The 15,435-nt window shown below is 34.5% G+C and overlaps 2 protein-coding genes and 1 long non-coding RNA gene across 5 annotated transcripts in view; all 3 read right to left on the reverse strand.

Annotated features, from left to right (window-relative positions):
* Nucleotides 1-2,606: 2,606 nt before the first annotated feature.
* LOC136834326 (uncharacterized) lies at nt 2,607-6,535 on the reverse strand. Its single transcript, XM_067096820.1, has 4 exons — nt 6,184-6,535; nt 5,323-5,577; nt 4,557-4,642; nt 2,607-3,063 (listed from the first exon to the last, which is right to left on the reverse strand). The coding sequence occupies exons 1-4, from the start codon at nt 6,242-6,244 to the stop codon at nt 2,911-2,913; spliced, it is 555 nt and encodes a 184-aa protein (XP_066952921.1). The 5' UTR covers nt 6,245-6,535; the 3' UTR covers nt 2,607-2,910.
* Nucleotides 6,536-9,062: 2,527 nt separating this feature from the next.
* Nucleotides 9,063-10,836, reverse strand: LOC136834084 (uncharacterized). The gene is made up of 2 exons (XR_010851654.1): nt 10,793-10,836; nt 9,063-9,472 (listed from the first exon to the last, which is right to left on the reverse strand). It is a non-coding gene; the product is annotated as an uncharacterized lncRNA (long non-coding RNA).
* Nucleotides 10,837-12,680: 1,844 nt separating this feature from the next.
* LOC136834327 (equilibrative nucleobase transporter 1-like) overlaps nt 12,681-15,435 on the reverse strand; it is a 27,724-nt gene continuing 24,969 nt past the window's right edge. For all 3 annotated transcript variants that reach the window (XM_067096821.1, XM_067096822.1, XM_067096823.1), the window contains exons 10-11: nt 15,138-15,249; nt 12,681-14,756 (exon numbers count right to left, since the gene is read on the reverse strand). In XM_067096821.1, the coding sequence (XP_066952922.1) occupies nt 14,619-14,756; nt 15,138-15,249 (250 nt within the window). In that variant the 3' untranslated portion in view covers nt 12,681-14,618. The remainder of the gene's footprint in view (nt 14,757-15,137; nt 15,250-15,435) is intronic.

Raw genomic sequence — 15,435 nt, forward strand, 5'->3', positions numbered from 1 at the left:
ATAAATATATATATATATATATATATATATATATATATATATACATATATATATATGTGTGTGTGTGTGTGTGTGTGAGCATGCGCGTGCCCAAGAGTATATCTTACTTTAGCCTATTTCATTATTCAACCCACTGTGCCTTAAACGCACTAAAATCCATAATTCGTAGTAGTTTTTATTTTCCACAGGACAGGAGTTGTTCAAAATTAAGAACAATGTCAGCCTCACCTTGTAAAAGGGAATGTTCTTGCAGAAGAAAACAATTTCGGCTGCAAATGAGACATTCTCCTTTAACCATTCCTCATGCGCCAAAGCTTGTCTTGATATGAAAAAGTTGTCGTGGGGTTTTATGATTATTATTACCTTTGGTCCCGCCGAAATTGAAAATTGCCTTGATGACAAATGCTGTTCAGATGCCAGTTCATTCCCTTTTTTAGATCGATTAAACCTAGATGACCCCAAAATGACGTAAATCAGAGACACCATTGTTATAAATTGTATAGTCCAGTTTTTTGCATCTCCCAAAAGGAACCCCATTTGCTTAAGAATGAAGAAAGATACATACTAAAACGCCTGCTATGGCAAACGGGGCAGTCCAAAGCACAGCACTTCTGTGACAATGAGAAACGTCTGCACGTGGCTGCTGCACTGATAACACGTAATTGTGGAATTAGTTTTATCGTGTGCATATGTTGTCCCTAAGAGAGCCCTTCCATAGTAAGGAGCTCTTGACACTTCGTACCTGACATATTCATTATGCCTTTGTGGTGCTTTGCACTTCTTTTCTTTTGCATAGTGTTATAGGAAAAAGCTATACACAAATAAATATTTTAACACAAACGGACTCCACAGAGACACAAACACACAAGGTATACATATATGTATATATGTATGTATATATATGTATAAAGCAATATATATATATATATATATATATATATATATATATATATATATATATATATATATATTGTGTGTGCAAGTGTGTGTGTGTGTGTGTGTGTGCAATATTCGTCTACATAATATATTCAAATTTACATAACAGAAATTGACTTTCACCCTTGACTTCCGATCACTTAAGTTGGTTGGCATCGAGAAGACAACTTACATCTTGGTAAATTTGCTTATAACTCAACGTTTGTTCTCCTTTATTTACTCTTTATGGGACACCCCGATTATACTCTTTTATCGTCAAACCAATGTCCATTTTCAGAAAAACTAATCATGAAATTAACTACTGAATAAAATTCTTAAATACATTTGAAGTGAACATTGGTGATATAATTAAGGGAAAATTTGTAGGAAGAACGCATGAATCAACAAAATCACAACTCTAAAATTCTACAACATCCTGTAAAGAATAACAGTGGCGAGAGAACTCATAAATGACCTTATAATTAATTATAACTATTCTTGTGTACGTGTATTTGTGCATCCGCAGATGTACATAATCGCGTACTCATATGCAAATAAACTAACATAAAGCGCTCATATGACAGCATAATTACGGTTTTTTTCTGACATATGTGAACAACATCAGCACAAAGAGATGACCATCTTGAGAAAAACTTATTTTGTCTGTAATGTAAATAAAAACTAGTGTATACTTATTCAAAGACACATAACATGCGTAAATGACGAAATAAATGGCGATATATATATATATATATATATATATATATATATATATATATATATATATATATATATATATATATATATATATATATATATATATGTCTATTATATATTTATTTCTGACTCACATCGGGGTCGAATTGAGGACTTTTAGTTGAGAGGCAGGGGCGTTAGCAACTGACCTACATAAGTCATAAAAGAGTTTGGAACCTAAGTACTTCTCTACTTAAGGCTTTTGCCTGGGCAGGCTTCCTGCCTAGCATACCAGCGAGTTTTACCCAACTTCCCCATCCAGCAGTGACCCAGGACTGCAGTGACCCAACTGATAGCATTTCATGCGAATTACCCTTCTGTGTGATTATGTTTAATCAACAAACAATCATGTGTGTACAGAATTGAAAGACCCTGGTTCGATCCCGATGTAAGTAAGAAATCTATTTCGGTTACACGCATGGTTATGTGTTGATTACTTCTAATATATATTTATATATATATATATATATATATATATATATATATATATATATATATATATATATATATATATATATATATATATATGTATAAATATGTAATATTTATGAGCCAGGATGTTCCCATGTTCAATGAGAACATAATATTCTCAAAAGTTACGCTTCTCCTTCCATTATAAAAGTTAACATTTTCCACTATTACACTATTTTTGACAGACCAGGTTTAACTGGATTGTCAACATTTGGCACACTTTCATATTCATTATGAATTCAATAAAAATAAAAAAGAGTATCTTCCTAGAAAACAGACGACTTAAATTACGATAAATTCAGAGGGTTTACTAAAACCTTTGCTGAAAAGTAGTACCTTGGTCCCTTCAGGAAAACATAAAACCCAGTTATGAATGGCTTCGAAAATCCAGTTTAGTTTGACCTTCTTCCTTAATCATACTGAATACGCTTTGGCACCGAGCAGGTTCACAAATAAAGATGGTATCACATCTTAAATTCTATTAGTCATTTGGCAACAAGTTTTCCAGAAAATACTCATCATTTATTGGGCAACAGAGAATAGATTCGTCGACAATCTCATTTCAGTTAGAACCTTTTATGACGGTATAAAAATATGGACATTTCTAGCACCTCTTTTAGAAAAATCAATTTGTCTCCTACGATGATATGTAACCTTGATTGTGACGTATACAGACAGGTAAGTGCTTACAACTGTAAGTTGACTGGGAAAGCAAGCTGACTTGTTATGGAGAAGGCCAATGAACCTTACAGTCATTATCTGCCGAATTTAAGTCTGCCCCGTGACCCATGTTGGGGCACGCGTGAGGTCAAGCCTCCTCGTCATGAAGTTCAGCGTCTCTTGGATTCTGTGAAGTTCTTTCTCCACAAGTATTTGACGACGTCCTTGAAGCCCGTCGAGGCCCGTCTCCACTGCACTGAGCTATAAAGGGGACAATAAAACATATATGAAAACACTGAAGAAGAAACTAATGACTTATCTAATCGAAGAAAGTTTTGACAAGGGAGGATAAGTTGTTCAAGAAATTTATAGACTGTAAATAACAAACTAATGGAACTTACCAAAAGGACCAGATCATGGCCAACAGGATGATCATTGTTGCTTTAACTTTAGTAGATACGATAGTAAGCACAAAACCATATATATTGTAAGTACTATAGTTTCAAAATTTTAAGAATTAAAGTTAGAAGAACGGTCATATTATATTCGATAATACACCTGCTAAGGTGAAAATAATAATTTCTCTTTGTTCGTAGGAGTACTAAAGTTACTACAGAGATGACAAAACTCATTTTAATAATTATTTCCTAAGGTGAGGTGTACAAATACTTATCAAGATATAAAAGTGAACTTAAAGTAATGATAAAAAGAGGAATAGCAGTATGAGAGAGATGGAGGCAATAAAGACTTGATGTATATATACGGTTACAAATATTTGGTGATCAGCTTTTTTCATTCATTAAGTCTATTTTTCCCTTTTACTTCACTGTTGACCTGATGATTCCTGTCTGTTATCGTAGAGTTCACCATAATAATAATAATAATAATAATAATAATAATAATAATAATATAATAATATTATTAATATTAATAATAATAATAATAATTATTATTATTATTATTATTATTATTATTATTACATATTATTATTATTATTATCAGAAGATTAACCCCATTCATTTGGAGCAAGATCAAGGGGCTATTGATTTGAAATTCAAGCTTCCAAAGAATATTATTCTCTCTAATAAATGTGATTCGCAAAGAAATGAATGAAGGCCGTATGTATACTTAAGGACTTCCTATTTCCATTCTGTTGGATCTTGATCAGTTTTTGTTTTAACTATTTTTATGAAATTCTTTTATGGCTGGATTATATGAACACTGTTTCGCGAGTTTAGCAAGCATTGTAGGCATCGATGACCATTGTCGTTGTGTCGCCATTTCATGTTACTTTTATCTAAAAAAATAATATTAATCTATTCTTACATTTCAAGGGCTTTACAGTTCAGAGGCCGTTCCACATAAAATATGGAATTCATCATTAACCAAGCAACCTTCTTCAACGAGCTGGAGTCTCTTAATAATTTATATAATAAAAACGTTATGTGAAATACAAATATTCACCTGCAGCCAGGTACTCATAAGGGAATGGACTACTACGTGAAATAAGGAGAGAAAAAAATTCTTGTGTTTTTGTTGTCATATTCATGTCATATGCGCCTCCTCTTTAAAATAAAAGCCTACATTCAACAGGCCATTCACCTAAGTGGTTTCCTAAAAAAAAAAAAAAAAAAAAAAAAAGGCGTTAGCTATGTAATGTTAGCAGGTGACCCATGAAGAAGAATTTTGCCTTAAAAAAAAAAAAAAGTGTAGTCGAGGAAGGTGAAAGTATAATGAATAGGAAAAAAACTTACTCTTTCTTCGAAACGCTTGATGATGGCTTCGACTGCCGTTCTGAAAGTTGGGGGCAAGGCTTCTACTCGGCTGTCTTCCACAGCAACTGAAACAAAAGATAATAATGAACGAATATGCTTTTCCGGCAAAGTAATCAAGGAAAAGTGAACAAAGAAATTATGGTAAAAAATGGAATTCTAATGACCAAATGGATGACATTATCAACTACTTTGATTATAAAATTGTTAGACGGGTGTTTCTGCTGAAAATCAGGTTCGGAAGTTAGCTTATTGATAGTATGCAACCTATAAATGCGTTTATCAGAGGAGCGATTTAAGCGGAGAGCCTTATTGTTATCTTATCCTGAAAAAAGTGGAGATATTTTATACCATGATATGAACGCCTATATGAGGCATAAAAGGAAAATATGATGATATTTGCGTATGTTCATATCCTAATCCGAGAGAAATGTGAGGATCTTACTCATGACATTTTATGAATGTATCTGTATATGCAAATTTATTTATCACAGGTATATGAGGACTTTGTTATGATATTTCAAGTACGTGTTTGCTCGAGGGAAATTTGAGGACCTTATTTGTGACATTATTTGCATGTAATGTAATTCTGAAAAAAAAAAGAAAAAACTTAATCTTAAGAATCATGTGCAGGTGTTTATATAAAAAAAAACTGTCCCTACTGATGTTATTCATAAGCTATTGTCACGTACACTTATGAAATTGGAAGCAAGTCTGCAAGATATCACAATGAAACAAAGATACTGACCATGCTGATGAGTCCCACATATTTCCACGACTAACGGTTGCACAGGGGAAGAGTGGAGGGCCGTGGGCGTGAGTGGCAGAAGGGCGCCATGGGCGTCCCTTACTTTGACGATGTTGTGGGCCGAGGCAGACACGGTCGGTCCTAAACCTAGAGCCTTCAGGAGGGCCACCTGTACGTCTCTGGCTGTCCAGTGCGGGTTCAGGGTAACGGATATCAGCTGTTTCTTGCCTTTGCTGTTGTTATCATTCATCTGGTCTGAAAAGTAGTGTTTTCTGTCAGACGGTCTGGAAAACTTGTTGTTTTGCTGTTTATTACCCATCAGAAAATTTACAGTTTTCCTTTAACCTGATCGAAGAAAAAAGTTTCCCTGTTGCCAGACCCACAGAAACCATGATACAGTTGCATTATTTGAGAAAACTGATGCTTTTCTGCGAATTTGTCGATAAAATAGTTGCTTTCGTGATATGTGTTTTGAAAAACGATTCTCGTCATGCATGGCCTGATGAATTATTTTTTAAGGTTACGTGACTTGAAAAGATGACGTGTTCATGTTATATGAAACACGTGAGCATAAAAAAGTACTATTCCCTGTAACAACAAAGAATATAATAGTTTCCCTTGGAGAATGATTCACCTGGTCCTATAGCCTTGATACAGAATTTTCCCGTTTTCTACAACCACTATAACAAAAAAAAAAAAAACAGACAACAGAAAACGTTTACGTTAAACCGATCAATAACACTTGTTGTGCTTCAAGCGAGTGCAGATTACAAACAAGCTTTACAGACATATGACGTTTATTACCATCATATGAGAAGACATACTCAAAGTAAGTAATGAAAAGTTGAAAGACCTACTTACTATGTTCAGCGAGCACCTTGACAACAGCCCATAGCGTTGGGTGGGTGTTGTCTTCCTCCATCCTTCGCCAGTTTGCGGTCAAGGGAAACTCGTGTAAACTACGAAACGACTCCTTTGTTATATCACGGACACTTTCCTTTCAGTTAGGACACATGCGACCCATGATGACGTTAAACACACGTTCCCCGACACATCAGATACAAAAGATTACTGCAGCTTCAGCGGAAGACGTTACACCGGATGGAGGCCGTATCCTGTGGCAGCCACCAGCAGTAACATAGACGTCCTCTCCCGCTGCTAGGCAGCAAGTGAAGTCAATGGACCCTCACGGCCCCTTGCTCGAAGCCTAACTGGGTTTGGCACGCACATGATTGCCAGCTGCGAAAATCTACGTCTTTGTTTTGCTCTAGAAAAGTGTAGGTTAACACGATTAGTGCAGTGCACTAGATATTTGTTCTGCTAGAGAAGGCAGTGGATTTAATCCTTTTTGTTTTTACATATAATTTTATATATGTATACAGTATATGTGCCATACAATATACATATAAACATACACACTATATTATATATATATATATATATATATATATATATATATATATATATATATATATATATAATCAGTATATTATACTGTATATATTAGTGTGTGGATCAATTGGTAGCATTCCATTTGGAGAAACAGTTCGATCCTTTATGTCAAGTTTATATTACATTAATATATATATATATATATATATATATATATATATATATATATATATATATATATATATATATATATATATAATATATATATGTGTAAAAATATTCATTGCTCGCTATCCCATAAAATATCCGTGTGCTTTTGTTCCACTCATATAAAATTCAGTGCCACAGCGGATGAATCAATGTGCCATGTGCATTTATGCAGACGTACACGGAAGCGGCAGGGATTAATGCAATAGATAATTAGACGTGCTCGTGCTCGTTTTCCTAATAATCCACCATGCGGGTTTTTACTGTGCCTTGCATGCAGAGCAGTTAAGCTTTCTCTATGACCCAACTCCATCAAATATGAATACATCTTGTTTGGACGTAACTTTTTTGCACAGTAGTAATCAGTATGCAAACGCATTCCTATAACAGTTTCGATGTGCGTTTGTGGGCGCGAGCGGAAGACTCCACATAGCAATTAAAGATCTTTCAGATCGTAATGAGGGATTGTTAAAACAGTCAACGAACGTTACGACAGGAGATCCTGCAAAATACCTAATACCTGCAACGCACCACACACGGATCAGCCATTGAAGTTTCTGATGGCGCCATACGAGGGTTTCGACACCACATATGTCCTTAAGTATGAACGTGACATCTATTTTTGGCGGCAATAAGTTTAACTCCAAGACTAGCATGTCATGGAACAGGCCAAAATAAGAAATACCCCTTCAATAGGTATTTTGTCCATTTGTCAACTCGGGTAGTTGTAAAGGTCGAGATTATCATGTAGCTTTCAAACTCGATGTTTTTATTCGAGTAGGTAAATGTAACCAAGTATACGAAGAATTTCTTTCGAGCTAAATGTTTAATTTCCTTTTAGTTAACTTCAGTAGGATAACCATAGGTAAAACTGCAAAACAGTATTACGCCAAAGTTCACAGCAATTCTTTGGTGTACCGATGACGTTGCTGGTTAAGGTTTTAAGTCTCAATTTCATATACTAATCTTCCACATTACACGAAACACTAGATTAGTACACAGTCACCTGGACAAAAATGTGCTCGCTATATCCCGAACTAAATCTATCACTACCTACTACATTGGTTTGCATTGCTAAACCAATTATATATCTTCGGTAGGTTTCACTCACTATCGATTCGTTTGATAACTCCAAAAATAATGCCATCTAAAGACTATGCATTGCTACACTTAAAATTATGAAAAGGTGAGCACATGTGCACAATGCACTAACTACTATATTTCGTTCCATTGATCCAGAAATACGAAAACTCAAGTTATAAGATTTATGTAAATTCTAAAGAGTTATGCTTTCAAAGCAGTATATTCAACCGAATATACTGCTTCGAAAGCACAAGCCTCTTTAGCGGAGGATATAAGTAACGCAAGAGGTCTTTCCCTCTTGAGATCTCAGGGTCAAGTGCTTCTCAGCCACTTCATTTGCCAAGAACTTACATGAAAGGAATCTTTGAGAAAAAGAATGATACAGCGTATGTGCAGTAAGGATTAGTATTTTTTAGTTTGTTTTTAAAGTGTAAGGTTTGTAGTACACTATGACTTTGGTACACTTGACACTAAACATACTGCAGCTCAGTACCAGAAGCATCCTAATTTTAACTAACCGGAATTATCGTTATACATCATATACAAGTTAAATTTGGTTGAAAGAACTCTGCAGTACAAATAGCCATTCAGTTCCATACCTTTGGCAAAACTGTACTTATAACTTAATTCATTCACCACCGGCTGAAGGATGAACACTTAGTTGTATCGACTCAACGATGCAACTCCAGTCACTTAAATTACGAAGCAAACGGCCGAGGCAAGATTTTGGTTCAGACTACGTAGGCTATTGAGGGGCACTACGCGTCCGCATTTTGTATACACTTCATTGTCTTCAAGTTATTAGAGCTTTACTAATCGCCTCTAAGTAGGAACCTTTCCTGTGATTACTTTTACCATTTCTGAAGCACTTTTTAGCTTACAGAGGGGCTTTATCATCATTACATCACGCTCAATACCATTTCCTAGAAATTTAGCTTAAATTTACCCATTAAGCACAACATTTGACAGCTTTCTGGATTAGTATTTCATGAAAATGGAACCCAAATCTTTTAGTCATTCTAAAATACAAACTTCATACGGTATAAATAAACTATGTACGCCTTTTAGAAATTTTATTGCAGATACTAGATCTAATATCAAGAACTTTCATGTACAGAAACCCAGTTTATAGTCATAGGACAAAAAATAAAGTTTTATACTTTGCAAGCATGTAATCAACTTCCATCTAACACTAGAACTAATAACTTAAATGCCACAGCAGCTTATTATACTAACAGACGTGAAGTTAATTTATGAAAGTTTAACAAATGCGATCTTCAGTGACGTCAGCACAGTCCATTTTAGTCCAGAACATCTGGAGATATAAATTCCATAAGTCGTGTTCCTGCTACTCACTGGACTAAAGGTAAAAAACCTGAATTGCCACAGTACAAGCACAGCGGGGATCCACTGACGACATCTCTCCAGGGCAGATTTTGAGACGTAGATTTTAAGATACTTCCACGACCTGAAATGTAGGTAGCCAATTTAGTTTGAATTAAGCACGCGGAGGTAACATTTTCAAGTTTGATCTTAAATTAAAAGCAAAAAAACAAGTTCTTGACAAAAACCCACTGCGTCAAAACCCACTGCTTAATCGAAAGTTAATTCCTGACACTTCCATTCTACATCAAAAATCTTATGTAACTGAAAAACCCACTATTTACACGCAAGTTACTTCCAGACATTAATTCTACAAAATAGATTTTAAAAATTGTATAATATTCAATACCTACTACAGACTGGTATGTGAATGCTAGAAAGCAACCACTCAAACTGCATGGTAGTCGCCTTCCCTCAAGATACCCTAGAAGTTAACCATTACGTACTTCTAGCTTGTTAGAAACCGAATGTTGCAGTTTGAATTCACAAACAAGCGGCAAACACTAAGTCAATTCACGACCTATTTTACGATAAATTTATGAAATTATACATCCCGTTGTTTTTTATACATTGCACCTTTTATAACTTCATACGACAATACAAGATATTACGGCAAGACTAGAGCTTTTTTCTATTTAATTACTCTATCCCTACACTATACTTTCAAATTAATCTGTACTTGACATATAGAAGCTTCCATGAGAGAAAACACCCCAAAGTCTTGAAGCTGTCAGACTAACCGGCCACCTTTTAAAATCTCAATGAAATTTAAAACCACTTCAGAGATCCACAAATTATAAGACCGAGAACACTAACCTCAAGGTCTACACATGGATAGCCAAGAGGATTAAGTCACTACCCACAGGAACAAGGGTTTCCGGAAAAAGAAAACTTCACTTAACTGTGGTACAGACTATTATGACTTGAGATTAGCATACTCCAAAGAGCTAAGATTAAACTCAAACTTAACCTAGCCTAACATCTACCTTAGGATTTGGGCACAGTCTTGAAAATCCATAGTGTAGCAGGGATGAGCTATTCTTAATGGAATTACACGCAAGTTATGCTAAAGTATATTTCAAGAGATTAAACTTTCAAGGACTGAGGCCAGGTTTCAATAAGCACCATTAAATGAACAGAAGGGATTATACTTAAGTGAGAAAGCTTCAGCTTTAACACACGCTTCCTATATACACGGAAATAACGAAGTTTAGAAGTCTCCTTCAAGAGCAAGTTACCCTCACCACAAAGTTACCCTCACCACAAAGTAATTTCGCCCCTTTAAAGTAAGAAAACTCCAATTATTTCCTAATAAAAAAACAGTAAAAACTTACGAACAAAGCACCAGTATGAGAACAAAGCTAAACATTAACATACAACTACTACAAAAACAACGAACTAATACCTTTTCACTTTGACACCAGGAAGAAAACTGTCCTTACGAGCGAAACTCACCTCCCAAGTAAACAATATCCAGGATTTTCTCTTTGAAAAGCACACTAAAACAAGAAAGGAAACTGAAAGTCTTGCGAATACAAGGAGACGTTAAAGAGGGACAGACGTTAAAATTCTTTTGCGTTACTTGCAGTAAAGTCTGTGAAGTTACAAATGTTGAATTTAATATTTTAAGATTTTTAGTCTTTTATATAATAACATTTTACAGTCAGCTAAATTATATTACGAAGTTTCACTGACTGTCCTCATTCTAACGAAGAATCCAATCTCACTTGAGAAATAAGAATTTAAAAATCTGTAGAAATTCATTTTCAAATTTTTGGAAAAATTTGTAAAAAATATTTATAAAAAAAAATAGTTTTAACAAAACATTACACTAAAATGAATTTAGCTCAGGATATATACGTCTGGTTCAGAATACATAATTTTATTTCGGAATCGTACTGTTTTTGTTTTTTCTCAAAACTTTTTCGGGGAAGTCTAGTTAAAAGAGGCAAACTCATTAGAAAAAACGCAAAATCTTTATTGTTCTTTACGTCATAATCCTATGCTTACTATCTGATTAAACTATATACGACTCACGCTTTCCTGTGCGGCTGGACATAATCAAAAGCACTATAAATATGTTCTTTAATCAGTTTTAATGCACAATCAATTCCATTATCGGCACTAAGATTAAATCAAGGATGCAAGGGTGCTTTAGTGTCCATCTTAGTCCTTATAAGAACTACATCGTGTCTTGTCTCTGAAAATTTCAGGTCATTTTGACAGTTCACAGTATTTTCCATGTCTGATTAAAAAAAAAAAAATCCTGTGGCACTGAGAGCTGTCAGTCAATATTGGAGGTAAATCGCCTCTATCAGTGCAGAAAAGAGGCTGTCTATATATTTCAGATACCGTATTAAAAAACTTTAATAGGATTCTGTGCATTCATAAAAAGCTTGATAACCATTCTACAGTACATACTTATAAAAAAGTGTAAATCAATTTCATGGATTAAATAAAAAAATTTCATGGATTAAATAAAAAAAATTGTCCTGTTGAAGTTTTTTCAATCAGACTAGCGGCTGCGTGTTTACCCCACACAGTGCTTGATATTACGTTAAGTGAAAGCTCAGTGATATTTAATTACCATTTTTTTTAAAGAGCAAGGAAACGAATAACTCCTTTTAAAACGGTGTTCATGTGCTCTGAGAAGTATTTACAGCTCTAGTTGGTTACTTACTTCCGTTATGGCATCATTCAATGATATTGGTTCATTTGTCTAAAATTAGGTTAGCTTGCTTCAGTAAAATTCTAATCATTGATTTTAAAAATCGTCATTTACAAGGAGAGATACTGAAACGTGCGCATGTCCTCAAAGGCCCACCTCATTATCATCATTATTATGCTGTTGTTGTTGTTATGAAATGTCCAGAATACAAAGGAATGTGAGCTTGTTTAAAAATCAGGACTGAATGAATTGAATTTTTTGTATATTGGACCACATCTAACCTAAGGTTAAGAATTAGCGGATCCAGAAAAATTTCACGGGAGCATTAATTTTCTTATTATACATATACATACATATACATATATATATATATATATATATATATATATATATATATATATATATATATATATATATATATATATATGTTATTATTTTTTTCTCAAATTTTTATTATTTCTATAATAGATTTTATATTTTTTCCCATTTTTATATTTCTCATTCATGTTATTATTATCTAAATCTTCAATATTATTATTTTGTAATTATTTTTCATGGGGGGGGTTACATGCCCAGGTGCCCCCCAACCTGGATCTGCTAGTGAGGATAAGGATGAAAAGTCAACTATCAGCCATTAATTTAATGACGCGTTCAAATATACATTTAAAATAAAAAAAGACATAGTTTAGAAAACCAATGTAAAAATAAATAAAGCACATCAAAGATCGTGCTTACGTGCATTTTATACACAACCAGCAGCGTTACAAACTAACATGTGAATAATATTACATATAAAAATAAATTCCTTATATAAGAAAACTACACATGGGAAAACATTGGAAAACAACAAAATATTTCTTCTCAGACATAAATGCTTGCATTTAGAGAGGTACTCAGAGTTTTTCATTATCTTCTGCAGAAACTTTATACCAGGAATAATATATATATATATATATATATATATATATATATATATATATATATATATATATATATATATATATATATATATATATATATATATATATATATATGTATATATATATGTATATATGTACGTAGGTAGGAATAATATATATCTATATATATAGATATGTAGATACATACATAAACAGATATATACTGCAGGCAATAAACACTAATTAAAATATTAACAGTTAGATAATGACCAGAAATTTGAGGTTATCTCTGGAGTAATAGAAAAGCATTTGACACGGCGGGACAACCCTTTATAGAGTGTACAATTTTCCTTACATACTATGTGGATATAGGTAGTATTACATGGAAATGCAGTAAAAATGGTGCCATTGCACTAAGGGGCCACAATATTGATGTTATCAATCAACATTTGTTCTTATATCGATAATGAAAATACAGACATGATAAAGTTAAAGAAGATGGACAGCTAGGTTAAAGAGAGACCGAAGGAAACGGATGAAAACTAAAAGGCAGAAAAGCAATGCAGCTGGGGTCACAAGGACGATACGAAAAGAAAAAGTTTTAGACCACAAACAGTGCTCAGCACACGGAACACCGCAAGCATCAGAACCTACTGAAATGCGAGGCAAACGAAAAAATTCTTGGTTTTCCTCTCCCAGCTGGGGCTCTGGCTTTATTCTATCCCATCCAAGCACCAGGGATATTTCACCGAGATCTGCAAAAATGCAAGAATATCACGCAACACAGTGCCTTCTACTCACAGTTGAAACGATTTGTAAATTGAACAGAATGCGCATAAAAATACGCACATAACGAAGTCGAAAGGCTGAAGAGTCAAACTTCTTCAGTTGCCTTCAGCAAAACCAGGAACTTCAAATAACTTATGCTAAACGTTCAACTCGAGGTACAAAATGCGTGCAGACCAAGGAGATGACAGATATGACTACCGTAGTCAAAAGGCGACAAAGACACACAAAGATTACGATCTCACTCACGAACCAACTGTCTTTTAATAAGAATACGACGGCCCAGATGCAGGACTGGCGCAGAACGACGAAAGAGCAGAGCTACGCGTTTCACAACAAGGCGTTTGGTTATGGGGTGAATATTTCATAGCAAATATCTATGACATGTCACTGTTTTTCTGAATTCTAGAGCGATTATTCTACAAGTACAATCTCTCTGTTATGAATTTCGCGGACAAAATGAATCGTCACGATATATATATAATATATATATATATATATATATATATATATATATATATATATATATATATATAATATGTATATTTATATATACATATATATATATATATAAACAACAAACCAAATCAGCTTGGTAGTCGTCATTAAAACGTTCTATACCTGAAAACAACCTCATCTCCTTATTAATAAAATAGATTTTTTGCCACCATTGGCAATCAACCAGCTGCACACAAAGAAGTTCATTTAAGATTATCCTTCAGGCGACGCCTCGTCTTCATGAAATCTCTCGCTGCCAAATCGGATTCACAAGCGACAGCTCGTTACCCACAGTCAGGAAAAGCTTAGCTGGAGTTTCTACGTAACAGGAAATTTGTTCGACGAATTTGCAGGCAGAGGGACTCTTCGTATTTGCCTTCCTAAGCAGTGAGTGACCTGAGGTCATTTTCACTAATCTGGTCCCTCTCCGCCACGGCTTTCCTCATGAGGGGTTTGAAGAGCAGGTGAATGGGATTCAGGTACGTAAACGCCAAGAGAGCCACTACGAGTGCATGGGCCTGAAAGAGAGGATTGGATGGCATTAATTAGTACGAATGAAAAATCCTATTTAATCGGAGAGAGCAATGGGAAAAGTCTAATCTTAGAATCTCTGAATAATTTATGAGAATAATCAAGTGATTCCTGGGATTGCAATACGTGCGCACATACTGGCTGACGCAAGATTTATATATATACACACACACATATATATAATGTGTGTGTATGTGTGTGTATGTATATGTATACGCGTGTCTGTTTGTGTGTAAAGCTAGACTGGAAATCAGAATCTATAAATCTTATTTCACAGGTGACTATTGCTGCTTTAAATAAATATTTTAAATTTTGCCGCTCCGTTGTGTACATTAATGCATATTATCCTTCAGGACGAAGATACTTACAGCATAGTACATATGCTGAGCCCATTTGAAGTGGGGATATTGCAAGAATAGCAACGCCGATGTGATAGTTCCGTAGATTCCCAAAAGCCTGTTGAAGTGGTCCGCTGGGAACCTGGAAATAAGCAACACAGTCATTAGGCAAAATAATGCTGAGAGAGAGAGAGAGAGAGAGAGAGAGAGAGAGAGAGAGAGAGAGAGAGAGAGAGAGAGAGAGAGAGAGATTATACAGTATATACCTCAATATTTGGGGTAAGTATTTCATGATCATTAATTTCACAGAAAATACTAACAATCCTAT

Source organism: Macrobrachium rosenbergii, chromosome 53 (genome assembly GCF_040412425.1).
Source record: "Macrobrachium rosenbergii isolate ZJJX-2024 chromosome 53, ASM4041242v1, whole genome shotgun sequence".
Lineage (NCBI taxonomy): Eukaryota > Metazoa > Arthropoda > Malacostraca > Decapoda > Palaemonidae > Macrobrachium > Macrobrachium rosenbergii.

What these genes read in the sequence shown, in the direction of transcription:
- LOC136834326 (XM_067096820.1), bottom strand. Translation starts at nt 6,244, where the DNA reads ATGGAGGAAGACAACACCCACCCAACGCTATGGGCTGTTGTCAAGGTG. An exon ending in CAAGGTGCTCGCTGAACATA is followed by an intron (nt 5,578 to 6,183) that starts GTAAGTAGGTCT and finishes ACTACTTTTCAG; the next exon opens with ACCAGATGAATGATAACAAC. An exon ending in TCAAGCGTTTCGAAGAAAGA is followed by an intron (nt 3,064 to 4,556) that starts GTAAGTTTTTTT and finishes TCCCCTTTATAG; the next exon opens with CTCAGTGCAGTGGAGACGGG.